Raw genomic sequence first — 27,519 nt, 5'->3', positions numbered from 1 at the left:
CACACACACACACACACACACACACACACACACACACACACACACACCGGAGACAGGAAGATAAAGATTAAAGGAAATGTTCACGTTTGGGAAATCTGGGTGAAGGACATCCAGAAATTCTTCAGGCTATTCTTGCCACCTTCCCATAAGTCTCAAATTATCTCCAAATAAAAATATGTAAGTATATATAAATATATATTCTTATGCTAAGTGTATGAACGTGGGTGTGTATACTGAATAACTTCAGTTGCAGAGAAGCAGTGACATACAAAAACATATATAGAAAGAGCAGCCTTCACCCTAGTCCCTAAACGTGTAGGCTAATAGCACTCAGCCAGATTTCTGCAAGCTCTAGAGAGGTCGAAGTATATGGGGGCCCCACATATATAGACAATGGAACCTAAGTCCAACATCACTGCGAAATTAATACAGTGGAAGATAGAAGGATAGTCATTTCAGCAAACAGCACTAGAAAACTCAGACGTTCGTATGGAAAAAAGATGACTTTGATTCCAACTTCATACCCTAACGGATTTAACGCACAACAGATCAGAGACCAAAATGCACATGCCCAACCTACAAAGCTTCTGGGAGAAAAAAGGAGAAAATCATTAGGACCCAAGTTTAGGCAAAAATTTCACAGACGTGACACAAAAAAGCATGACCCAAAAAAGAAAAGACTTGAAAAACTGGACTTCATCAAAATTTAAAATTTCGGATCTTTGAAAGACACTGTACGACAAGAAGGTATTTACAAATCCTGGTTCTGGTAAAGGACTGAGAGTTAGAATACACAAAGAACTCTCAAGTCTCATAGTAAGAAAACAACCAACCAATACAGTCAATGGGCAAATGATTTGAACAGATGTTTCACCAAAGAGGATATATTAAAGGCAAATTAGCACATAAGATGCTCGTTGTCGTGTCAAAAGGGAAATTAAAATGAAAGATACAATGAGGTGCCACTATATACCCATTAGAATGTCTAAAATTATAAAAAGGGACCGTCCCACTCCTAGATATTTGGCCAAAAGAAAGCAGATATCCATACTAACATTTATAGACAAATCTGCATAGCAGCTTTACTTGTAATTGCCCCAAACTGGAAACAACCCAAATGCCCAGGAAAGGTGAAAGGGCCACAAAGCGTACTACCCCCGTACGGTGGGATACCACAGAGCCATAGATTGGTATCTGCAGCCACGTGCTGCACGATTATACCAAGTAAAGGATGCCACGTTAAAAAAAAAAAAAGTATATGCTGTATAAGATTCCAGAATGCAAATGAATCTAACTAATCTATGGTAACAAAGAGCAGGGAAAAACCTTCAAGGGCTGCTGCTGATATTCATTATCCTGACTGTGGTGATGGTTTCACAGGTGTATACGTATGGCAAGATTCATCACACTGTACAATGTGAATAGATGCAGCGTATTCTATGTCAATTACACCTGAATTAATCTGTTGGTATTTTTTCTAACTTTACGAGAAGCCAACACCACTGTGCGTGAATCGATGAGCTCTGTCGGTTGGAGGTGCAGCACAGGAAGTATCTGTAATAGAGGAGAGCCAGCCAAGGAGGGGGAAATAAGCTGTAAGCATCCTCACTGAGGTACTAGTCATAAATCCTCATTAAGGCTATAAGGACACCGTGTGCTGGAAGACTGTCTTCCTCCTGGATCATGATAAGCATTTCCATTAAGCAAAGTTTTCCAGAACATGATAAATTAACTTGTTTACTGGGAAACCAAGGGTGTTAGTCTCATTTGCTAATAGCAAGTATTAAAGGGCCCCATGTCAACAGAACAAAAGGTCAAGGTTGGTCTATCTTCCACAGTGGAAGCCAGCAGGAGCACCAGTTTCATATAAGTTGATGGCACTGGTGTCACCTCAGCTAGACAAGGTTCCCCGTCTCAGAATCCCCTTGGGAACTGACCCCACTGGAGGTCCAATGAAGACTCAACACCACGAGCACAAGAATGTACCAAAGAGATCCTATGCCTCTTGTGATGTGTTCTCAAAAGGTTCCACTTCACCTACAGAATAACCCACCCATGACAGGAGGAGGCAGCCTGACATCATTGGTGGACTTACCTTGAATTGATCAACTTTCTCAAGCTTTTCCAAATCGGGTACCAGTCTCACTCCATCTTCTAGAGTTTTCAGAAATTCTACTTGAAACTCTACCATTTCGGTTAGATTTCCAAAGAGCACATCAAGCTGGAAAATGAAAAAGAATTTAAGCCACCCATATTTCATTGGTGTTCAGAAACTTTTATCTGCTTCTGATTTCAAAGTTTTTCTATCAATACTTATCATTTAAGATCATGAGCCCACCATGAGGTGGGGGGTTTGGGGCAGGGAGTGGCGCCACTCCTTACTCTCCAGGTGCAAGCCAAGAGCATTAACTTGCAATCATTTAATTCATTCCAAATGTGAACAGTACATGTGTGCCTCACTCCCTCCTCTTCACCAAGTCAAGCTGCAGTATAACTCATGTCCACCATACCTCATCTTGGGTGAGGAAAGTTTCTTTTTGAAGAGGTTTTAGGTATCTCTCCATGAGACAGTTTAAGTCCTAAGGGTTGAAAGGATATCTCATTAGCACATCTAAAAGCCTAGAAGGAATCTAAAGGAGAAAAAAACAGATTATGTCGCAATGCTAACATTACAGTCTTTAGGTCATTAAGTTCCCTTAAAGCAGGAGTGAGCCCACCTTTCTGGTAATATTTTCAACTCCGCAGGCTATGTGGTCTCTCTCACAACTACGTAACTCTGCAGCTGTAACAGGAAAGCTGCTTCTTGTTACGGCAGCACAGACAATACGTAAATGAATGTGTGTAGCTGTGTTCCAATAAAACTTTATTTGTCAAAACAGGCAGAGGGGTGGATCTGGCCTAAGGGCCATAATTTGCTGACTCCTGAGTTAAAGACTAAAATAGATCATTAAAAACAGATGACACTGTTGTGACATTTAACTATATAGTTACAAGAATAGGTAATTACTACAGTCATAGGAGTGTATTACAATGTATGTATTGTAACGTATGTACAGTGCATACACTGTTATATGTATTACACAGACATTAAGAATTATATAGGAATAAATTATATAATTACAGGAATATAACTAAATGTCCGAACACAAGTGAGAATAAAAAGAAAACAGATACCCTTCTGCCTAGACTCAAATTAGATACCGAAAACAATACCTTTAAATCTTTCAAAAACTAAATTCAATTTTAGTATTAGCTCAACAATAGATTTAGAAAGGTCAGAAGGCTCACTGAATATTCACCATCATCTCCTTTCTCAATCGATCAATTACATATGTCAACGAAACGCTCTAAGATTTGAGGTGCTTCCTTTAGATGCAGGAGATCTGAACATTCAGAAGGCCAGATTCCACGGGAGACCAAACACAGTGTAAACTCACAAAGCCCCTCCTTCGAAACAAGGAGGGAAGGCAGGCCAGGCGGGAAGGGAGAGTAGACCAGCAAGACGTACTTTCACGTAGGTGCGCTCTGTCTCCAAGAGCTCGCAGATCACCTTGCGCAGCTTGTCAGCGTCCGTGAGCTGCCTCATGGTGGCCAGCTGAGGCCCGGTGGCGTCCTGCGGAGATGGGCTCGGCTCAGAGGGGTTCATCTCATGCAGACTGCGGCAAAATGCGGCCACCTGTTCCGTGCTCTTCGGAGCACAGTTTAAAAGGCAAGGCAGATGAAGTTACCTCTCACAAGAGAGACCTGACATCTGTTCCGCCTAAAGGTGTCCTTCCTGGTTAATGAACTGACACACGTGAATTACATTTCTCCTTCCCCCGACTGCTCTACACATAGGAGAGCTCACTGAATGCTCAAAACACCCATAACGACAACTGATAACATATTCCGAGGGCTCACCACATGCCAGGCATTGGTCTGATGTATTTAATCTTCCCATACGGTAAGTAAGGGCTGTTAGCATTCCTGTGAAACAGCTGACACAAAGGAGGCCCAGAGAGGTTAAGTAACTCATCTGAGATTGCACAGCTCAAAAACGGCAGAGCTGGGATTTGAACCAGGCAGAGTGGATCAAAGCCTGTGTTCATAACTACTCTGCACGAAGCTTACAAATAAGGAGACGGAGATACAGAAAAATTAAACGCATTTCACCCCAAATACAAGGCTAATTATCACAGCCCCCACTTAAGTAAACTATACTTACTTTGCAATGGCAGAAGATGATTTTATAAGCTAAGATTCTTTCTGGCTCTGTTAAAAACTGGCCCTAAGGCAACTTTCTAGATCATGATAGATACCCATATATTTTAAGAAAAAAAAAAAAAAGTTCGTCTCTCCGGCTTCTCCAAGCAGAAAGACACCTCTCCTCTCTTCCAAAATAAAGGCTATTGGGCCCTGAACAAGCCTTCAGTGGGGGAGCTCAGCCTCCACCTAATCTCTGTCCAGGATGATTCAGGTAGAAGTTTAGGGTTCTAGGATTCTAAAATTGCAACTTTTCCAGTTATGCAAAAGAGTTCTCCAAAGAATCGGTGGCAGGCGGGTTGCTGAAAACCCCATGGACTTAGTACTTGAGCTTGAGTACTTGAGTTGCATATAGCAATCACCTGATGAGCATGCCCAGCGCACCCTCCAGATCAATTCAATCAGGACCTCCAGGATGGGATAAGTCAGCGTATTATTTAAGGCTCTTGCTGGAATGCCTCCAGAGGCTATTTTGCAGCACCAAAATCTAGTTTATTAATATTTGCCCAAATGTACCACTCTACGAATGTTCGCCGGGTAGCTCCTTGAAGGTAGGCTGCCTGCTCATCCTCCTCTCCCTGGCTTCTACCGTCTAATTCATCCCTAAGCACAGAGTATTCCCAGCAAACACCGGTGCAAATAAAGAATTACTTCTATCACCCACCTACCCAGGAAGAACATGAGAAGAACATCCTCCCCAAAACAGCAGTTGCTGCCCAGAGCTGAAACTCAAGGCTGGCATTTGGTGCTGGGCAGCAGAGCTAAAACCAAGGGTATTCCATGGGGGCAATCCCTTAAACACAGAGGAAAAAGGCAGCCAACATTAACATGCCTTCCCCTCACTGGCATTATCCCAAAGGGAAGGGAGCCTGGAACAAAGGCAGTACAAGTACACGGGAAATCAGAACCTAACAAGGATGCATTCATAACAATGCCATGACAGCAAGGAGGAGAGCCAGGACCCAAACCCACATAATGATTATTTCTTTGGTTTTTTTTTTTTTTAAGATTTATTTATTTATGGTGGGGAGGGGCAGAGAGAGGGAGAGAGAGTCTCAAGCAGCGTGGAGTCTGACGCAGGGCTCAATCCCAGGACCCTGAGATCACGACCGAAGCGAAAACCAACAGTAGGACGCTCAAACAACTGCGCCACCCAGGCGCCCCTATTTCAATTCTCTTACAATGACCACAGCTTATATGGTGCTAGCACTAACCCTAGTCTTATGTTCCAGAAGGTATTAGTCACCTCTCTGGGGCACTGTTCACTGTTGTCCATGGATTCAGTGTTCCAGACATTGTATATCCCCACAAAGAATTCTCCCTTCATTGGCTAACAAGAACGCTCATCAAAATGGGCTGAACTGCATGATATGTGAATTATATCTCAATAAGGCTGTTAAGAAAGAATTCCATCAAAGCTTATTTCTGTAGAAATCAACTAAACAGTTTTATTTCGTTATGTTAGTATTTTACTAGTTTGTCATTCTTAAACATCCAGTTAAATATGGCTTTGTCTTACAAATTCCACAGGAACGAAAGACCCGTGACCCGTCATAACAAAAATGCTCACACATCTTTTAAATGATCCAGTGATAACTATAATAGGTCACTGCATTATAACATAGACACGATGCGGGGGGGGGGGGAGGTTTACCCTCACCAGAACTAAAGTCCTGTGGATAGCTGATGAGAACGACTGACAACTAACGGCCCTGTCCCCCAGCTTTGTCCGACTGTCCTTTATTGCTTTGATTCGGCATCCTGCAAAGGAACCCAACACAACAAACGTCTAACAGGCACCTTCCCTTACACAATGCTCTTCTCACTGGCCCAACAGTAACCACAGCTGTCTGTCACGCATCTGCAGATTAACCTCAAAGCGATTCCTCATGATAAGTAAATCTATCGCTTCATTCCTATCAGTGACGCAATATGCCTTTCTACGATTTTATCGTTTCGACAAGTTGCCATGGGAAATCCAATGTCCTCGTGGAGTACACAAAGGGTGCCCCATACTTCCAGGATGGGCCAAAGTTACAACCTGGGGACTCAGGCACACAGCAAAGGCAGGAAATGCCACAAGATGCTTCTCTTTGTGCTCCTAATATTCATCACACTGACCTGTTGCCATTCTCACCTGTATCTGTGTATAATAGTGGAAGGTATGGGATGGACTTTCTAGGTTTTCATTCCCTCTGTTTCACCATCAGGGCTCTGAGGTTTCCATTTTTAAGAGTGTGAGTTTCTGACTTTGTATGAAGTTCACCACTTCCAAGGTCTGGCATCCTTATGTTAAGCAGGCCCAAGGGGAGAGCTAAAGGTTAGTGGGATGTGGGCTAGGGCTTTAGTGCTCAAAACCTATACCACAGACCTAAAGCCATGTCCTACCCACCCTCATTCCCAAACACCCAGCCTGCTCATCTTTCTCCCCCTCTGAGCCAAGTTCTGGGAGGGTAGGGAAAAAGCATCCTATAATTGAGCATCCCAGGGACACCCCCAAATTCCCTGAAATCCTCTTCTGAGAGTTCAAAGCCTTAGGCATCCCTTCCTTATTAGACACAATCCTAAACTTAGGATAAATTTAGCCAGGTGCTCTCTTACATGGAGGCGGGGCAAAGCAGTCTCAACACGGGCAACTCTGTTCTCTGATTCAAGGTATAAACGCTCCAAGGAACATGCATAGCATCTCAGCAGGGATGTAATCTCTTCACTTTCAATTACATGTTATTTAAATAAAGAATAAAAAGATAGAATTCCAAAAAGATAGAATTCCAAGTTACAATGCATACTGTCACAGCATGTTTTGCGAGGCTCTTAATGAAATTTTTACTTGGAAGCCATTAAAATGATGTCATCAAGTTTGAGAATTCTGTTTTACTGAAATATTACCCCAAAAACATCCTTGGAAGGAAGTATGAAATGCAGGTCTTTTCCAGAATAACTCTAATGCAGAGATTTTATATGTTGTGGCCCAATTTGTATGTCCCCCTGGCCCTATACTGTGGCCAGACTTTTTTGCATATGGTAAGTAAGGGCTGTTAGCATTCCTGTGAAACAGCTGACACAAAGGAGGCCCAGAGAGGTTAAGTAACTCATCTGAGATTGCACAGCTCAAAAACGGCAGAGCTGGGATTTGAACCAGGCAGAGTGGATCAAAGCCTGTGTTCATAACTACTCTGCACGAAGTTCATAACTACTCTCCAAGACCCATGGAGACCTTCTCTGGGTAGCTTAGCCACAAAGTATGGTGTACGAGGGGTGCAGCGCTCTCCCCGCTCGGTTACTGAGCATTCTGTGCTGCCCTCTATTCTACACCAAGCTCCGCAGCCAGAGATGCCTAGAAAGGTAGCTGCCGTGGGAGGTTCTCCACACACTCCTCAAAGCCAAGTTTCCTGGAACTGGGACAGACCGCGAAATACTGTTCAGAAGGAGATGGTCGAGGCTTCTGAACTGGGAGAAGTGCAAACCTCTCCCCCCTGGAGGACTGCAGTCAGTCACCCTGGAAACAGAAAAGCACTTTTGGGCCCTTCAGGGCTGCCAGTTTAAAACTGTTCAAGGTAGCGGAGGCCTTCCACTGTCAGGCCGAAGAATGATCCAACCAACAGGCAGAGAAGAGTACACAAGGCAGGAGGAAATGGGCCACTTTACTGAGGCCAGCATGAAGCTCAATGTTTATAATATCGCTTTCTTCCTGTGGAAGATGAAAAGAAAATACAAAAAGAGGGGGGAGGCTTTTAAGTACATACTATTGACTCAAGCTACCCAGCTGTTTAAAGGCTTCCTGTTATGCAACCACTAAAGGCAATTTCTATCTCTAGATGAGTTCAGAGTTCTAAAACTGTCCTTTAAGTCTGACCGATTTAACACATCCCACAGATTTAAAAGGGGCCAGAGTGGCCTCAATTCTTCAAACCTCTACTTAAGCTTTTTTGGAGACAAACACCAAAGTCGTGTTCTCTATAATTTCAGAGACCACTATCTACAGTGGTCGTCCCTATTGTTGGCCATCACCTCCTTGGTCTCCTTTTGAGTAGACGCTGAAGGAGAAACATCCAGGAAGGACGAAGGCTTAGCTGGGTCCAGCAGGTGTACTCACTGCAAAATTTCAAGTTTCCTTAAATGATACAAAATCGAATGGTGGACAGACTCCAATATTTATACTGAACTACTAAAAAGTTTAATTGGATTTGGTTAAATTGTCCCTTGTCATTAACCTACTAGATTTTCTTACCAGGGATTCAACATTTACTAGAGGGACTGCCATGTACAATCTAAGTCAGTGGACGTTCAAGCATTAACACAACCCCTGAGCCAACACTTCTATCACCGTCTCCTTCTCAAGTAGGCAGAAATAAAGTCAAAAACACTTAAAACTTTATAGGAGGCCAAGGTGAACATCCTTCTCCCAGAAACGCTTGATAAGCACTCAGACGACCCAGTCGGAGGTGGGGATCGGGGAGATTTGCCATACACATCATACAAACACACTCAAAATCTCAACAACCAAATTCTTTTGGAGAAGAATTCAAATGACACTGTTTCAAAAATACAGAATACATCTTTATGCCATTTAAGAATAAACAATTAGAAAAATGTGAAGATTCTAGGCAAATTCGATTTCACACCAACTACTGATGCCCACCCCGCCCCATGCTAACCTATATATTCTTTATCAACAAGAGGATCCGGAAGGTAAAAGGATACAGTCATGGGGAAACAGGACAAGCATTAATCACCATCATTGGGACTGGAAAGCAATTCAGCTGGAAGGCGTCACATAAACAAGGTTAGCAAGAGAGAATTCAAACATGCTCACCAGATGAAGGGTCCGATATATAGAGTCACCGGACTTGTCATTGTTTTCAATCCTGGGCTTGCGCTTTATTTTCCACAGTGCAGACATCATCAGGAATATATTCTCATGGTAATTCTACCACCTGACGTGTTCCGCACAGAAACAGAAGTTTCTTAAAATACCCCGAGAGCGCCAAACGCCTTCTAGTTCCCAAGGGAGCATCCTCTCGTATAGACAGCCCATGCTGCGTGCCCGGGAAACCTACCGCTGCATCTCAACAGACAGGACAGAAGCCCTGCAGCCCCTGCTGCCCGGCAGTGGCCCCTGGGATGGGGTCAAAGGCTAACTCATGGACAAGAATTCATGCTTTCATTTCACCTGGCTCACCAACAAAAGTTCCAGAAAGGGAGAACCAAAAGAGACCAGAACACAAAGCAGAAAAAGCCTGCCCAGGATGTGAGCGTCTCTCTGCTCTGCGGACCACGATCAGCTGATTGGCGAGCGTCATGCACTGCACAGGGATATTAAACCCGGCCAGCTCAAACAACTTTGAAGACACCCCTCACTGAGTCGGGAGCAGGCACTAAGAAAAATAAAATAAAAACACGCTATGTATTTTTTTTTTTTTGAACAGTTTATGTTTTCACATTTTCCGCTAATGCATTGTTACTAAAGCAGACATTTCCGAGACAATCCCAATTTGGATTAAAAAGAGAAAAAAAGATGGCTTTCAGAATGGAAATGTTCTGAAAATTATTCTAATACATTTGCTAAGTGGAAAACAAAATCACAGCTGCCAGGGGGCCTGGAATGCAGAACAGGACAGCCGGGAGCTCATTAGCATTCATTTCCAGAGACAAGAGTTTTTTCCATTAGAAGCAGAGAAACGAGTGACCAGTGGAGGAGGCCCCTTAGAGGCTGTCACCCACCGTCACAAAAGGAAGGAGGAGGCTCACAAAGAGAAAAGACTCTAGACTGCCCCTGCAGTGTGGGAGCCCCACCCCCACCCTGTGGATGTCACTTTCCAGGGCCACCAACGCTCTTCCTGCAAGCCTGCAAATACTTACTTGCAGAACCCCAAAAGGCCGTGAGGAGCAGAACCTGTTATTTAAAAAAAAAAAAAAATCGAAAAACACATGACGCTCCAACCTGCGTTCTCTTAATTCTGCCCATTATTTTGTAAAGCAATTCATTTAGGAAGAACAGCAAAAATATTAAACAAAAAAATCAAGAGCCCTCACAGATGCAGCAGGAATAAAAAAAGGACTGCTTGTTTCATTTCATTCCTTGATGTGTTTGCTTATTTATATACTTTTACAGCCTGGTGCATCCAAGGTAAGGCTAAATCATCCTTCCACGGCTAAAGGCAGCTTACGACTTAGAAATTAATGCGCGGTTTAGCCTCAAGAAAAATTACTGATCTAGGAGACGTGTCAAAAGAATATTTCATCTTGATCAAGAAACTCAAGATATCTGCTTGCTCTTACTTTAAATCATAAAAAAATACACCCAGAAAGCTTATGCATTAAGAAAATATGTAAGTGGTTCATGAGTACATATCTAATTGACTGACATAGCACACTAATCAATTCCTTCTTTTTCCAAAACCTGGTATACAACACCAGACTTTAACCAATCTGGCCAGAAGGTAGTTTCAGCATGGCACGTGACAACACAAGGCCTGGTTTTGCCATCTCAGAGCTGTGTGACCTTCACTGAGTCGCTAACCTCTCTGTTCCAATGTCATTACCTATGAAACAGAGGAAATAATAGTATTTCTCTCTCAGAGGTGTTGTGAGGATGAGATAAGTTAATATGAATGGTGCCCAATATATACAAGGTACGAAATAAGTGTTAGCTCTCATTTACTATTAAGAATACACAGTGGTGGTGGGCGGGGGGGGTGCCTGGGTGGCTCAGTCCATTAAGCACCTCCCTTTAGCTCAGGTCATGATCCCAGGGTCCTGAGATCCAGCCCCATGTTGGGCTCCCTGCTCAGCAGAGAGTCTGCTTCTCCTTCTGCCTCTGCCCCTCCCCACCCCCAGCTATGCACTGTCTCTCTCTCTCTCAAATAAAATGTTAAAAAAAAAAAAAAATACACAGTAGGACCCAGACTCCAAGAACCATTTGCTCAATTTAAGTTTTTTGCTTCTAAAATATCCAAAGTGAGACATTAACTCATCAAAGGCCCCCATTTAGTTAACTAACTTGGGTTACATGACAAAGCAGTTCAAATAAAGAAGATAAACTATGAATGGAAGGAAAACCAGTAAGTATTTTTGGGTACAGAATCACACAGTGCTCCCCAACCTAGTAAAAAGGAATACAAACTTAAGGTTTTAGCGCAGGTCACCGTACTAGCTTTAAAAATACTGACCATCACCCAAACTTGTCATTGACAATTTTGAAGACATTCTCTTCTACGAGAGCCCACCATGCATTTCTGCAGTGAAATCTGGGGATGGGGTGTTCTGTTCCTGCATCTAACCCTGTCTGTTCCAGGTGAGTTTTAGACCTATTCTCTGGAGAAAGAATCATAGACAGGCATCCAGGGCAGTTCAACAAAACCCTGGGGCCCCTTCCTTCCTCTCTACTGCCAGACCGAATATTATAGAGGACCCTGTTTAGGACCTCATGACTCACAAAATTTCAAATGAAAACAATCTCAAAATTCCACAAGGAATGAGAACACTGGCCTGTTACAGTGAGGTAAAAATGATCCAAGTTAAAAAGTATTCAGAAATAAATGTTTTAGATACAGGAAAAATAGCTGTATTCTAAATCAAATTAGAAACTGAGAATTAACATTTCTAAGTTCAATAACAAAATGACTTAATAAATACCCTTCCAAACATCTTACCTCAGTTTGGAAATAATCCATTTCTCTGTCCCTCCTCCGTCCCCCAAGTGCCTAAAAGTAAAGTAAGGGACACACCTAAAAGGTAACTTTAAGCAAGTTTTTGTCTGTCTTTTTGGCTTTAAATGAAATGCATATATTTCCATTCATCTGTGTTTTAATTAATAGCCAACAACATAAAGGCTTTTATAATTATCAGAATTACTTTCAAATACTAAATTTTATACTGTGCTCAACTTAGGACATGGAGAATGGTGATCTTATCTATGATGATCAAAGAAACACACACCGGGTAAAAGTGATGCTGAAGATACTCAAACATAGGCACACACATGCAGAGAAATGTAGTTTTTAAAAATAATGGTTCATATTTGAATAGCATATTTCCATGACCAACATGCTCTCCTACAAATATATTATTTGACAGCCCCCCACCCACCCCCATCATCCAATCACTGAGCAAAGGCAAGAATCACCCTGATATTGCAAAAGGGAAAACAAAGGTATAATTTAAAGTTAACATGATTTGATCAGAGAAAGTGACTGGTAAATGTCAAACCAAAGAAAGGTGGGTGGAGGGATCCACATATATATGTCAACAACACTATAAAAGGTGAATAAATACAGAAACAGAATCACGTGGGGCCCCTGGGTGGATCAGTCAGTTAAACCTCTGCCTTTGGCTCCGGTCATGATCCTGAAGGTCCTGGGATGGAGCCTGCTTCTTCCTCTGCCCCTCCCCCCTGCTCATGTGCGCACGCTCTCTCTCTCTCTCTCTCATAAATAAATAAAATCTTAAAAAAAAGAAGAAGAAACAGAATCACGTACAATTACTTTTGCTGGGGAAGGGCCTTTGGACAGAGGTAACACCAAGTTTTTAAATTGTACTTTGGACAGTGTGCCAAGAACAGGCTACTCCACAGAACCCTTTGTGAAGTGGGATAAAAGCATGATGAACTATGGAAAACAAATTCACGGTCTTCCGCCAAGGAGTCAGAATAAGGGCCTTCTCACAGGCCTTGAACAACTGAGGGACATGCTATATGAATAAAGAAAAAGAGCGTTCCTTTCCCTTTCATGTAAAAACTGCTCACGTTTAACAAGAACCAAACAGATCATGCAAAAAGAGCTCGTTGCAGAAACCATGCACGGCAAGAAAGTCTATGTGGCCCAGCCACACACATTTTGGATGGTATTTCTTCAAACACAAATGGAATGTAAGAGGGAAACAGGTGAAATGAGATGTGAGCTCATTAAAACTGATTTCTGCCCTGTGTTCGCACGTGTATGTTTGTTATCGAGGCTGTAATTGGGATTTCGTATCTCAGTGACATCTCAGAGGTAAAAACACTCGGTCCCGTGGAGAGGCCTTCTAACCACATACAGCTGCAAAGGTGACACGTCAGCTGTGATTCTTCGGTGGTTCGGCACATGGGAGGTGAAAATGAAAATCTCTCACCTTGCTGCTGTGATCAGTTTCATCTGAGGATTCCAAGTCCGGCCCTTCGGTCTCTTCTGGAGCGGTCTCGACACTGTTGCCTTGCTCGCTGCAGAGGCCGTGTCCTACAAGATGAATCAGAAGAAAACGTGGGTCAGCATGGAGAGCAACTGCTACAAGGTGGGGCTGTGCAGGGGTGGGGCACAGGGTCAGGCCCCCCGACACGTACGTACATTGTTAAGACCCTCCAAGTATGAGCTCCACGATCTTGGCTCAGTAAGTGTGTTCTGTTTGTTTATTCTTACTACTATTATTTTTACATGACAGTGTGTATATATATATATATATGTATTTTAATTTTATAACACATAATCGTATCATATGTTAAAGACCTAACCTCCCACGTGATGGTATTTGGAGATGGACCCAAGGACAATAAACATTCAGTCCGTAGTATGTGTGGTGTCTGTTTTTGCAAAAGTCTGGCAAACTATAAACATAACACCATACTTCCATACTTCCCACCATATTCTATGCAAAGGTGAAGGAAAAGAACATTATAATCACGGTCCTCTGGTGGGCTTCTCAAATTTAAAGAATATCTGAACCCCCAGGGGATCATGCTCTGCAGATCAGATTTGATAGGCTGGGGTTGGACCGAAACTTTTGCATTTCTTACAAGCCCCAAGATGACACCAATCAATACTGTCCGTGGACCACACCTGTAGTCGTAAGGCTCCAAGACATTTAGACACTTGGATCAGGGACAACAGCACTATGACTACAAATGGGCAAGACAGAAAACGAGAGTGAAGGAGCCACTTTCTGACCCTTTGGATGAAAGCCTCTGTTTGCAAACAGGCTGTTTTATCCAGTGACACTATCAGAGTCATCATCTGCTTGGCATCACTTTCTGTTCAAATTCAAAGTTGGTCGCCAAACAGGGAGGAAGCCGACCTCTAAGCAAACACTTAAGCTCCAAGGCTGCATCCTTTGGTCCGCTGTCCCCCTCTGTGATGAAGCACCAATGAAGTGAACACAACCTCGATGAAGTTTCCGTCCATGTCCTCCTTTTTGTTCTGGCTCTAGAATTTCCTTGCTTTTTCTTTTTTCTTTCTCTTTCTTTCTTTCTCTTTTTTTTTTTCTTTCCTTTCCTTTTCTTTCCTTTTCTCTTTTCTTTCTTTCTTTCTTTCTCTTTCTTTCTTCCTTCCTTCCTTCCTTTCTCACCCTCTGGCTCTAGAAATGTTTTTCTTTCTTTTTTAAGATTTATTTATTTGAGAGAGAATGCATGCACAGTGGGGAGGGGCAGAGGGAGAGGGAAAGGGAGAGAAAGAATCCCAAGCAGATTCCTGCGCTGAGCAGAGAGCCCAACACAGAGCTCAATCCCGCAACCCTGAGATCATGACCTGAGCGGCAACCAAGAGTTGGACGCCCAACCAACTGTGCCACCCAGGTGCCCCTGGCTCTAGGATTTTCTAATTACTTGCTCTCTCTATCATATGGTGGTAGCAGTCAAAGAATGAAGCTCGGGTAACTTGGTGGCTATCGACTATGTCATATTGTTGCCTCCATGGGAAAAAAGCTGATTGAACACTTTGTATGGGGGCAATAACCTAGATGCTGGAGCCAGGAAAAAGGGCAAGAGTTGATCCCCAAAGTGGAGCAGTGCATAAGCTCATTTAGGGACACTTTGCTAAGAGCACTCGGCTCTTGGCTCACAGGAACCACGGCTCCATTGGCAGGATCCAGAGCAGCTAGACTGCACGCCATGCAGGGGCACCGTTCCCACTGTAGTCTGCAGAACAGCAACCCCCAGACAGCACAGCCAAATGCTGTGAGCCTGCGTATCTCACCGTGTAACACGTTGCCTGGGGTATAGCTGATGCTCACCAAATAGTGGGAAAACAAACTGAAGGATTTTCACTGTTAATGATACTATGGGGCTAGGTAGCCTGAAAAAGGAAGGAAGGAAGGATGGAAGGAAGGACGGAAGGAAGGGGAAAACTCACCTCTACAAAACATTTAGGAATGCTAAATAAAACATAACAAAATCCTTTTAGACACAGAACTGAGCTCCAAGAAATCCTAGAGCCCAATTGAAGACAATAAAATGAGCTGGTGGGCAAGTCTGAAAGCTGTGGCAATGTTGAGGAAATCCACCAGTCCTCAAATCCTAGTGCGGTGTTTCCCAAAGAGAGAGAGAGAGAGAGAGATCTTTTGGTGGCAGGAGATGAACAATTTGGGAGCGGGGAGCAAAATCACATAGTTGGCAGGGACACTTGAGTCTCCCTCGCTCCTGGGCAGTAAATACAATTAGCACTCCCTGGTCTCTGTGCCAATAAAAATGCACCCACACATTTCCCAACAGCAGTACCATCCCAGCCTGGGAACCAATGCCCTGGAGACTCTGGTTTCAACTCTATAAAGACATGATACTGAAAAAAAGTGTCATGGGGAGCCTGGATGGCTCAGTTGGTTGAGTGTCTGCCTTCGGCTCGGGTCATGATCCTGGGGTCCTGGGATTGGGCCTCCCAGCAGGCTCCCTGCTCAGCGGGAAGCCTGTTTCTCCCTCTCCCACTCCCCCTGCTTGCGTTCCCTCTCTTGCTGTCTCTCTCTCTCTCTCTGTCAAATAAATAATAAATACAATCTTAAAAAAAAAAAGAAAACAGGTATCAGATCTGTAGGAGTTGGAGAGTTAGAACTGAATCTCCCACATTCATATGGTTCCCCTGAAGGGCTATACCCTTGGTCTAAAAAGATGTAAAAAGATAAAAAAGTATTCACTTACAGAAGGGAAGGGAGGGAGGCGGAGGGAAGCGAAGGGAAGGGAAAGAGGGAGGAAGGAGCAAACAAAGGAAAGGAAGCTTGTCTGATTCTGCCTACACTCCAGGACAGGAGAGCAGGGAGGGAGCAAGGGGTGGGGTGGGGTGGGGTGGGGGTTCTCCAAAGATGATAACCACAGGCTGGCCCCATGGGTGCTTGAGACTCAAATTTACACCATGTACTGCATCCAGGAGACTCCATGTCTTGGGGTCTGTACATCAGCTTGGGCTGCTGTAACAAAAGACCACAGATGTGGTGGCTTAGATGACAGACACTTATTGCTCTCAGTTCTGAAGGATGGTAGTCCAAGGTCAAGGGGCTCACAGATTCAGTTCTTGGTGAGGACCAGTGGAAGGCCACCATCTCCCTATGTGCTCACATGACTTTTTCCTCGTGTGTGTAAGGAAAAGAGTGAGCCTTTTCCTTATTCCCTAAATTTTATACTGTGCTCAACTTAGGACATGGAGAATGGTGATCTTATCTATGATGATCAAAGAAACACACACCGGGTAAAAGTGATGCTGAAGATACTCAAACATAGGCACACACATGCAGAGAAATGTAGTTTTTAAAAATAATGGTTCATATTTGAATAGCATATTTCCATGACCAACATGCTCTCCTACAAATATATTATTTGACAGCCCCCCACCCACCCCCATCATCCAATCACTGAGCAAAGTGATGGATGGTTCCATCCAACCAGAGAGTGTTTTTGTCTCTTTGTCTCCTTATAAGGACACTAATCCCATCATGGGGGGCCTACTCTCACAACTTTATCTAAACCTAATTACCTCCCAAAGGCCCCAATTCCAAAGAACAATCACATCGGGGCTCAAGGCTTCAATATATGGATTTTGGCAGGACACAAATATTTCATCCATGACACCCAAGATGAAAAACTGCCTTAAAATTGTTGTATATTTGTATTCCAAGGGCTCCAGCAAAGACATAATCAAAATCCCTCTTAATGAAAACCACACTTAATGATGGTATCATATAATGCCCAGAGTTAAAAGCTCGATCAAATAAAAACCCATAATCCGTTATCATAAAACCCAGGAAGAACCAGGTCCCCACGAGTGAGAAGCAAGAGACACAATAAGCAACAGAATAAGATTCCCAAGGAATGATACTGCAATCGTCAGATATAGAATGTCAAGTATATTTAAAAAAAAAAATTTTTTTAAGAAGGAACAAGAAAAGAGATAACTTCAAAAAAGATCAGGGAAATTAATAGAATTTTAAAAATGAGAACTATAACCACTCAAATAAAACACTCAATAGAGGGGCGCCTAGGTGGCTCAGTCTGACCCTTGATTTCGGCTCAGGTCATGATCTCAGGGTCGTGAGATCAAGTCCCGCATCAGGGTCTGCATTGAGCATGGAGTCTGCTTGAGATTCCCTCTCTCCCTTTCCCTCTGCCCTTCCACCTGTTCTATCTCTCTCTCTCAAATAAATATTTATTTATTTGAGAGAGAGAGAGAGAGGGAGCACAAAATGGGACTCAATCCCAGGACTCTGGGATCAAGACCTGAGCCGAAGGCGAATGCTTAACTGACTGAGCCACCCAGGTGCCTCAGATAAACAAAACAAAACAAAACAAAACACTCAAGGGGCACCTGGGTGGCTCAGGCGGTTAAGTGTCTGCTTTCAGCTCTGGTCATGATCCTGGGGTCCTGGGATCGAGTCCCCGTGTCAGGCTCCCTGCTCGGGAGAGAGTCTGCTTCTCCCTCTCTCCCTCTGCCTGCTCGTGTCCTCTCTCTCAAATAAACAAATAAATAAATAAAAACGTTAAAAAACACTCAATAGATAAAAAGATAAAAATAAAAAGGATAAAAATAAATTAGTTCAAGAAAGAATAAAAGATCTGAAGACATGACCTCCCTAAACCACAGAAATCTTCAAATGCTAAAACTATCATACAGAACTGTATTTCCAGCCAAAATATTATTCAGTAAGAAGACTATAATGTTCTCTGAGAAACAAAGAGTGAGAAGGCTTGCTACAAACAGAACCTCACTAAAAAACTCTCTAAAAGGATGTATAGGCATACTTAGGAGATACTGTGAGTTTGGTTCCCCAGACCGCTGCAATGCAGTGAATATCACAGTAAAGCAAGTCAAATGAATTTTTTGGTTTCCCAGTGCATGTAAACGTTATGTTTATGCCACACTGCAGTCTATTAAATGCGCAATAGCATTAGGTCTAAAAAATGTATTTTTTTTAAGATTTTATTTTTAAGTAATCTCTACACCCAACATGAGGCTCTAATGTATAACCCTGAGATCAAGAGTTGCATGCTCCATTGACTCAGCCAGCCAAGCGCCCCCAAAAGTACATATCTTTATTTAAAAACACTTTATTGCTAAAAAAAATACTAATCACCTGAGCTTTCTGCAAGTCATAATCACTGATCACTGATCACCATACAAATAATAATAACGAAAAAACCTAAAATATTGCAAGAATTACCAAAATGTGACAGAGAGACACGAAGTGAGCAAATGCCGTTGGAAATGTGGTGCCAACACACTCGCTCAGGGCAGGTTGCCACAGATTCTCAATTTGTAAAACACGGTATCTGCAAAGCGCAATACGGCAAAGCACAATAAAATAGGGTATGCTTGTACTTCAAGTGGGGACACACACACACACACACACACACACACAATCTGATATACAATAAAATAATAAAGAGCTGATATACACACGTGCAAGTCTTAGTTTATAAAACAACACCCCACACATTCCAAAGGGAGGGCATTTGTAGGTTTAAAAATACAGGATGTGGGGCGCCTGGGTGGCTCAACCGGTTAAGCGTCTGCCTTCAGCTCAGGTCATGATCCCGGGGTCCTGGGATCGATCAAGCCCCGCGGGCTCCTTGCTCGGCAGGGAGCCTACTTCTCCCTCTCTCTCTGCAGCTCCCCCTGCTTGCGCTCTCGCTCCCTGTCAAATAAATAATTAGAATCTTAAAAAAAAAAAAAAAAAAAAAGCCCAGAAACAGCCTTCCCGCATACAAAGGCATGATATACAGCAGATGTGCCACTGCAGATCCTGGGGAAAGGAATGGCATATCTGATAAATGTTGTTATGACAGATTACTCAGATGGAAAAATATACAGTTGCACCCTAACATACGCCATTCACAAAAATCAGTATCAGGGAGATATAAATCAGAAGCATGTGAATAGCCCAAAGTATAAAATCTTTTACAAGAAAATACAGAAGATAATGTCTGTTACCTTAGGCAAGAGAAGGGTTTCTTAAATACGATATAAAAAGCACAAATCATATGAGACAGAAAATCAGATTTTATTAAAATTAAAAACTCTTCTTTGTCAAAAGCCACAAGACACATACTGAAAAAAGTTATCTTCAACACAAAACTGGCAAAAATGTTAGTATCTAGAATATGAAGGAATTCCTATGAATCAGTATCTTGTAAGTATATATGATTTTTTTTAGGATTTTATTTATTCAGGGGCGCCTGGGTGGCTCAGTCATTAAGCGTCTGCCTTCGGCTCAGGTCATGATTCCAGGGTCCTGGGAGCGAGCCCTGCATCGGGCTCTCTGCTCAGCGGGAGAGCCTGCTTCTCCCTCTCCCACTCCCCCTGCTTGTGTTCCCTCTCTCACTGTGTCTCTCTCTGTCAAAATCATAAATAAAATCTTAAAAGAAAGATTTTATTCATTCATCTGAGAGAGACAGAAAGAGCATGAGAAGGGGGGCAGAGGAAGGGGGAGAGCAGGCCCCCCACTGAGCAGGGAGCCCCACTCGGTGCTCGATCCCAGGACCCTGAGGTCATGACCTGAGCCAAAGTCAGACGCTCAACTGACTGAGCCACCCAGGTGCCCCAGTATATATGATTCTAAAGCATGTATTCTTTTTTACTCCAATATGCCATGCTTTTGCCCTTAGCTGAAGACAAAAATTAATAAAATAAGAAGAGAAAAAGCAATGTAGCTTGTGAGAGTTTGCAAAGTGATGATTCTATCCATCCCGGTGAGCACAGATTTTTGTGTTACTTTTTCTCCACCCCATGAACTGGGGCTGGCCTTGTGACTTGCTTCAATCAACAAAATGTGACATAGATGGTGATACATGAATTCCAGGCTAAGACCTCAGTGTCCCTACAGTTTCTGGTTTTGCCTCCAGGATCTCTGCGCTCACCATGCAGAGAAACCAGAAGCTAGCCTCTTGAGGATGAGAGGCCCGAGGCAGAGAGGGGGTCCAGTCAACCAATCACCAAACATGCAAGTGAAGCCATCTCAATCCTCCAGCCCCGGTCAAGCCGCCAGATGACACAGCCACATGAGTGACTCCAGGCAAGCACAGCAGAACAAGCACCCAGCTGAGCCCAGCCCAAAAGAACGAGCAAATAAAATGATGGTCCTGGGGCAGTTTGATACTTAGCAGAAGATGACCAATAAACAGGTAAGGGGGATTTAGCCATCAAAGAAAGCCAGAGAGCCAGAGAGGCAGGAATTGACAGCTTCTCTGAAGGCCCCCTAGCCTAAGAATCTAGTGGAAAAACACCGAGTTTTTTGGCAACCCCAATGCCAACAGTTTCGCAACTTCCTACCGCAGCTCCCCACGCCCTTCACTACAAGACACTTTCCTCTAACAACAGACACTGAAGGAATTCCCCTCTTTGTCCAGGAGGTAGCTGCCTCCGTTTACTCACCAGTGCACACACACAAACAGATGGCTCTGCTCACCATCAGAGATGGGGAAGCCAAGGACAAGGCTGACAGGTGGCTGAAGAAGTGGTCAGACCAAGGGAACCGCTGCCTCACCTCCACTCCATCCCCACATTTAGCACAATGTCCAGCATAGAGGAGGTGCCCAGCCGCCATTTTGGCAGCACAGAGAAGTGGGGCCAAATCGGAAGAGACAAAGGATGGACAGGGGGCTGGGCAACCCTGAAGGGTGAGGACTCATAGAGCAGGGCTGAGGCTGGGCAGCACAGGACCCACTGGCTACATCCACAGGCATCACGAATAACATGCAGTGTTGTAAACAGGTCTGATCGTTTCTTCACTTTTCAGAATGGTCTTCACGTCGCAAAAACGTTCTTGGGACCTAGAAACCTTTGCAACTAGCACGTCCCACTCACCGGTCGGCAGGACAGACACTTACATTTAGATTTCTCTTTCATTGATTCAGTGGAGACACATTCACTCCGACTTCATTCAAGTCTGCTCAGGACTTAAATTTAAAGAAAGAAGATAAAACTCTTCCACTCACGAGATACATTAACAATCGTTATTAAATAAGCAGATCCTCTTATTCAAACGTTTCCAAAGAAGAACCAATTATAACATTGATTTTCTGAAAGTCTTGATTAATGCCTGAGTTTAAATCTCTGTGAGGAAAAAATGATTTGAGGGCCAGGGGGCAAGAAAAGGTTAGGTACTACCAATAAAAACATTTAGCTGAGGGGCGCCTGGGTGGCTCAGTCGTTAAGCGTCTGCCTTCAGCTCAGGTCATGATCCCAGGGTCCTGGGATGGAGCCCCGCATCGGGCTCCCTGCTCAATGGGGAGCCTGCTTCTCCCTCTCCCGCTCCCCCTGCTTGTGTTCCCTCTCTCGCCTTCTCTCTTCTGTCAAATAAATAAATAAAATCTTAAAAAAAAAATTTTAGCTGAAATAAAATTTAGTCACTAGGCCAGGATTTTATTTTGCTTTTCAATCTTTTGACTGTCCTATAAGAATTCCATAGAAACACTCATAATATATATAATAAGATTAGCATAAACACCCTCTCTACCACAAAGCTAAGAAACAAAAATAATTATAAAAAAAAAATTACAGAGCTTAATATGGACTACGAAAAAAACCCTCCAACGTTCAATTAAACTTAAAAAAAAAAAAAAAGGCAGACAAATAACTTCTTTCCAGCCGAATTTCACAAAATGTCAGCATCTGTTTCTCTATGGAGAGAAATTTTTAAATCCACGAAAACTGTAGATATAGGCATTACTGATTCGGTTAATTGGTTGTGAAAGTGAAATAATACAAGGTTCATTCGTGTTCTTTAAAAATATACAAATGGTGGCTCTTAAATTCTCAACCATCCCCCACTCCCCTCCACAGGATTTGACAGCTGTCATCAACCCAATCCAGCTGGAAATCAAGACTAGGGGTTTGGCCCCAGCAGGGCCTCAGGAAGCAGGCCAGGCGCTGTGTGACAAAATCATAGAACCCAGACAGTTTACAAAACGCACATGGCTCCACATTTTATCAACAAACAAACAGAGGACCACGCGCTCCTGGTATCTATGAGACCTTAGAGCCTCCGAAAGGACGGGGCCATATTTGTTTGTAGGGAGATAAATCTGTGCGGTTCCTCTTTCTTTGTTGCCTCTCCCTGAGGCCTGATTGTCTTATCACAGAATCAAGCTCCAGACAATCTGCACAGAACAGCACTCTGGAATAGACCCTTCCACTTCACAGGCACTCTAGGGAAGCATGCTCTGCCTGCCGATCAAAACGCTGTCCACGTGGGGCGCCCAACCATTCCTTCTCTGACCAAGGTGCCTTCGACTCTCCCGGCTGTCATGGAAGCTTTTCCTGTTACAACACACACTGCCCGGTCTACTTCCTGCAGGAGGGATCTCTGTACTCGAAACAGACTCCACTCTTCCACTGGGCATCAGACAGATGTGCCTGAGGTCTATCAAGGGGGGGCTGACTCTCCAAACCCAACGATGGGCCGAATTGTCTTGAACTCCTATGGACCAGAGTTAGCTGCACACGCCCGGCTCTCCCAGGCTCAGTTTCTGGAACAACCATTTTTCAAACAAGAACCAACTTCAGTTTGCTGAGCCCTGGCATCTTTATTGGAATACTGAGCTGAATGAGGGCACCTGCTTTGCCCCAACAGGTCAGGTGGAATTTTAGGGAAGATAAAGCAGAGCCGCACTCACTATAAAAATGGCATGGCTGTGAGCCTTGATGGCAGAATTTAAAGTGTAAGACACAACAGATATTCTGCAACCTTGGAAAGATATCATCGATGCCACTGGTATGATTCTTACAACTTGGACAAAATGTGGGCTTTTGCATAATGACTAACTGAAATACCTTTGCTTTAGGAGTTAATCTCGGTGATACATATCTTCTGCCAGAACAGTTTTACTCACATTTGGGACAAAGGCCTCAAACTAAGCATTTATTCGTTCTTTGCTCTTCCCTTGACTCAAAAGAGGGGGGGAGGAGGGGGAGGGAGATGCCAGAAAAGGGTATTTGTGTCAGAATTCCCTCAATAAATGTTTAATAAAACCTTTAAAAATTATTTTACATCCAGATTTGCTTTCCTATATTGATGTTCGCTGTGAATAGTTCCCTAACTGGGTGAAGTAGGTTTACCTTCTGATAAATCAGGCCAGTGGCTCTCAAAAGGGGGAGATTTTGCTGCTCAGGGGACATTTGGCAACATCGGAAGATACTTTGATCGGCCCCACTTGGGGGAAGGGGCTCCTTACTACTAATTTACAGTGGTTTGTAGTAACGCTGGTAAACACCAGCGTCTAGGACGGGCCCCCCCACAACAAAGAATTATCTGGCCCAAAACGTTAGTAGCTCCAGATGAGACCGGTATTCAAAATAAATCACACAGGAACATTCAAGAAGCTTTTTGGAAACCTCACACAAACAGTTTTGCAACTTCCTACCCCAGCTTCCCCTTTGCTCCAAGGTTCTTTCTATAATAACAGTCACTCAAGGGACTGTCTTTTTGTCTAGACATCCTTCCTCCATTTTCTTACCAGTGTGCCAGTAAACAAATATTAAAAAAAGAAGGATGAAAGTAGCTCAAGAAAGACTTCAACAAGGACCCATGGATGGTCAGTGACTGAGAATGGGAAACTGGGTCTTAGACAGAACACTCAGGATGAGGTCCCTGGTTTTCTAAGCCAACACAGCAAAACATTCAACCACGCTTCCTTGCTATACAAGGAGAGAGTCCGGAGATGCATTCCACATCACCTAACAGATTTTCATTACAAAAATCTCAGGGGCACCTGGCTGGCTCAGTCAATGGAGCATGTGACTCTTGATTTCCAGGTCCTGAGCTCGAGCCCCGCGTGGGGTGTAGAGATCACTTAAATAAATAAGTAAATCTTTAAAAGGACAACATCTCAGACCACGATATGGTATCAACAAATACCACTACATATGGTTTGCATGTGACCATAACATTCCACCAAGACAACAAAAAGGGGATCAACAACCAAAGCACAGTTGGTAACCCGACGTGGCAGATCCCAATCCTAGCTGCACGTTGGAATCCCCCAAGTTTTAAGCAAAACCACAACAAATGCACCCTAGGCCCCAGTCCAGACCATGTGAATCATGATCTCTGAAAAGGGGCCCAGATGTCTCTCATTTCTTTCCACCCAGGAGAGGAAAATAAGGAAGGTATTCATAAACACAGTAATCAGACAATTCACCTGTTGCAGATTGAGGTGGATGGAGTAGACACCAGTGAGATCAGAAATGAGCAGCCTCTGGTTCCAAGCCAGAAAATCTTCATGTCCCCCTAAGAGATTGTGCTTCGAATATGTAACATTTATCGAGCACTTCCTAAGACCTATGCTAAACACTTTACTTTTATAACTCAATTCATCCTCACAGCAATTGAGTGAGATAGTACTGTGGTAATAGCCCCATTTTATGCATGAGGACACCGGGGCTTGGGGAGACAAAGCTAATAAACACAGAAACAGGACTTAGTCCTGAGAAACCTGGTCCCAGAGCCCATTCTTAGCCACTAGGGTGTGATGCTTTCAGAGAGGAAACAAACCTTTCCACGAGAAAAGGGGGCTCAGAAATAATCCAGCCCTGCAAGTTCATTCCATATTTCAGTCTGGGTTCTGAGGGCAGGATTGGACCAAGCCTGCCAAATGGGCTCGTAGGATATGGAGCAGCCGGGCCAGCCTCCCATGGCCGGGCACCCGCTAAGGCTCACGTGGACCCCCGGGTCCCTGAGACACTGCCAGGCCCTCCACCAAGGCTGCCAACCATGCACCGTGACCACCATTAAGATGGTCCCTGCACCAGACCTCAAACCTGCCGCTCAGGATGCTTATTTTTAGCTACTTCTAAATTTAGACTAAGGCTATAGTCCAGCCTCCCCATTGTACCATTTTGCTAGTTGTTTTCTTTGCTATTTTAACCGCAGCTGACCTTAGACACTGCTTTATCTCTGCCTCATTATGGAGCAGTCTTTCAGGTTATTTTATCCTGTTTACTTGCCTCTTATTCTTCACGGTTAAATGGGGAGTAGGAAGCGGTAGCAACCAGAAGGCAGAGAGGCGGAGACCCAGGCTTCCCCCCAGCCCCACCAACTGGGCTGCGACTGCCCAGAGCATTTGAGAATTCTTCTGGAACTTATTAAAGTTGAAGACGACTTAGAGACCTGACAAGCAAACTAACACAGTGACCCGAATTTCTTGTTTTCATCTTGAACCAGTTTGGTGATCTGACTTGGACTTGAGAAGACTTTGTTCTGAAGGATTTTCAATCATTGCAAAATATTGAAAGGGAAACTGATTAAAAACCAGAGCATTCGCTAAAATTTAAGTTTGAGAACACAGTCATGGCCCAGTCGTCATAAGGACTTTGAGCACCTCACCCAACAAATGTCAGATCCAACGTATCGTTCAACCGGAAAAAAAGCAAAGGAGTCAATGAATCTTCTAAGAATGATTCCAAAATGGAAATCTTAATATGTTTTGAACACCGGTAGGTTCGGTGGGTTTAACACTCAGCCTTCAAAGGTGACTGGCCTAAAGGAGGTAATACATAGTAGGTAAAGGTCAGTTGGTTTAAAACTCCATCATATAAAAGACGGGACACCTACTATATATATATGTATACTCTATATTCTATACTCAAGTATTTCTAAAATACTTGTATGCAAATACATTTTAATTAAAACAATTTTAATAAAAGTTTGCAAAATGCACACATACACGCGCAATCTTTTTTTTAACGAAGAAACACCCCTAAAATAGTGACTGTCTTTAAAGGGGCAAATTGTGAGCAATTCCAGTCATACTCTCTCAGGGAAACTATCTGTAAAGGGCCAGGTGGTGAATATTTTCAGCTTTATAGACCACGAGTCCCTGTCACTACTACTCAACTCTGCCTTTGCAATGAGACAGTAGCCAGAGACAAGACGTAAATGATGGGCACTGTGTTCCAATAAAACTTTATTTACAAAAACAGGCTGTGGGCTGCATTTGACTGGTGGGTTGTAGTTTGCCAACCCCTGCTTTATATCCATAACCCACAGGAAGGGCTCAGACGGAAAAAAAAAAATTCAAAAAAAGTTGCGCACACACTGTTGGTCATAGCCTGTACATCCAGATCTTGTAAGAATCCTTTAAATAACCTAACCTACAACAACATGCCTCATTCAAAGTCATATTACAGAAACCGCGCTCTGTGAACTGAGTTTTATGGGATCGGTGCTGCCATCTTGTGGTCATACAAAAGAACAGCCTTCATGGTCTCCATTCTCTGTTAAGGGTACACGGCTCACTTGGGTCCTGTTCTAAAAATCTGATGGGGGTGTGGATACTGCAATGGCATAATGACTCAAGGAAGTCAACGGCAATAGACGCCTTCAGTTTGCTGAAGCCTCAACTTGCCAAATTCTTGCGACAGCCGCTGACCAAAAGAATGAACTCTCACAAGGTTTCTGCCGGTGATCTTCTCTCATCAAGCCAAACTTCAGAAGGGAGTTTGAAAAACAATGGCAGGGCAAGAATACTCAAAGTACCTATCCTCAGATTTTGAAACCAAAGACTTTTTTTTTAATTTTAATTTAACTCAAGTTTTAAAAACAAAATAAATCCAAAACCCCAACTTACTAAAATCAACCCCAATTCTAGAATCAGGTCATGGGGTCGGGAATAAGTGACATAACGCTGTTGACGGGTGCACTCATTCACTGACTCTCGCAGAACAAGAATGGGGTACCTGTGGAGCCACAGGAAGAAGACATAAGCTCAGTCCCAGGAAACAAACTCAGGACAAAGAGAGACAAGCCAGTAAGAAGAGTATCATGTGATTGCGACCCACATGAAGATGTTTTCGGAGGGTCCTAGGGACCTGGAGGAGGGAGCTAGCTCTGCAGGGTTCCACCCAGGAAGGTTTCAAGGGGGCAGGCAGCATTCTGGTTGCTTCTTTTGGGAGGAGCACGAGGTTGCAAAGGGACAGCGAGAAAAGCTGTGAGCAGATGGGGCAGGGCATGGCTCACACACAAGATTGGGGGAGCCCAAGAGCAGCTGACCGAATGAGAGCTCTGAGTGCATTTCCACTCTGGGCAGCTTATGCCCTCTCTCACACGGAAAGG

General features: G+C 43.6%; 1 protein-coding gene across 12 annotated transcripts in view; it reads right to left on the bottom strand.

Moving 5' to 3' along the window:
• TIAM1 (TIAM Rac1 associated GEF 1) overlaps window positions 1-27,519 on the bottom strand; it is a 370,474-nt gene that overhangs the window by 28,589 nt on the left and 314,366 nt on the right. For 9 of the 12 annotated variants that reach the window (XM_073891258.1, XM_073891264.1, XM_073891261.1 and 6 more), the window contains 4 exons: window positions 13,354-13,457; window positions 3,509-3,688; window positions 2,511-2,579; window positions 2,096-2,221 (listed from right to left, as the gene is read on the bottom strand). In XM_073891258.1, the coding sequence (XP_073747359.1) occupies window positions 2,096-2,221; window positions 2,511-2,579; window positions 3,509-3,688; window positions 13,354-13,457 (479 nt within the window). Of the gene's footprint in view, window positions 1-2,095; window positions 2,222-2,510; window positions 2,580-3,508; window positions 3,689-9,058; window positions 9,485-11,897; window positions 11,949-13,353; window positions 13,458-27,519 lie in introns of those variants that run through there. The other 3 variants (XM_073891280.1, XM_073891273.1, XM_025872285.2) reach the window with 3 other exon arrangements.

The sequence above is a fragment of the Callorhinus ursinus genome, unplaced genomic scaffold (assembly GCF_003265705.2).
Source record: "Callorhinus ursinus isolate GAN/ISIS: 27379988/994484 unplaced genomic scaffold, GSC_fseal_2.0 scaffold1, whole genome shotgun sequence".
Taxonomy (NCBI): Eukaryota; Metazoa; Chordata; class Mammalia; order Carnivora; family Otariidae; genus Callorhinus; species Callorhinus ursinus.
Note: the sequence above shows the minus strand (reverse complement) of the source record. Positions and strands in the feature narration are given on the sequence as shown.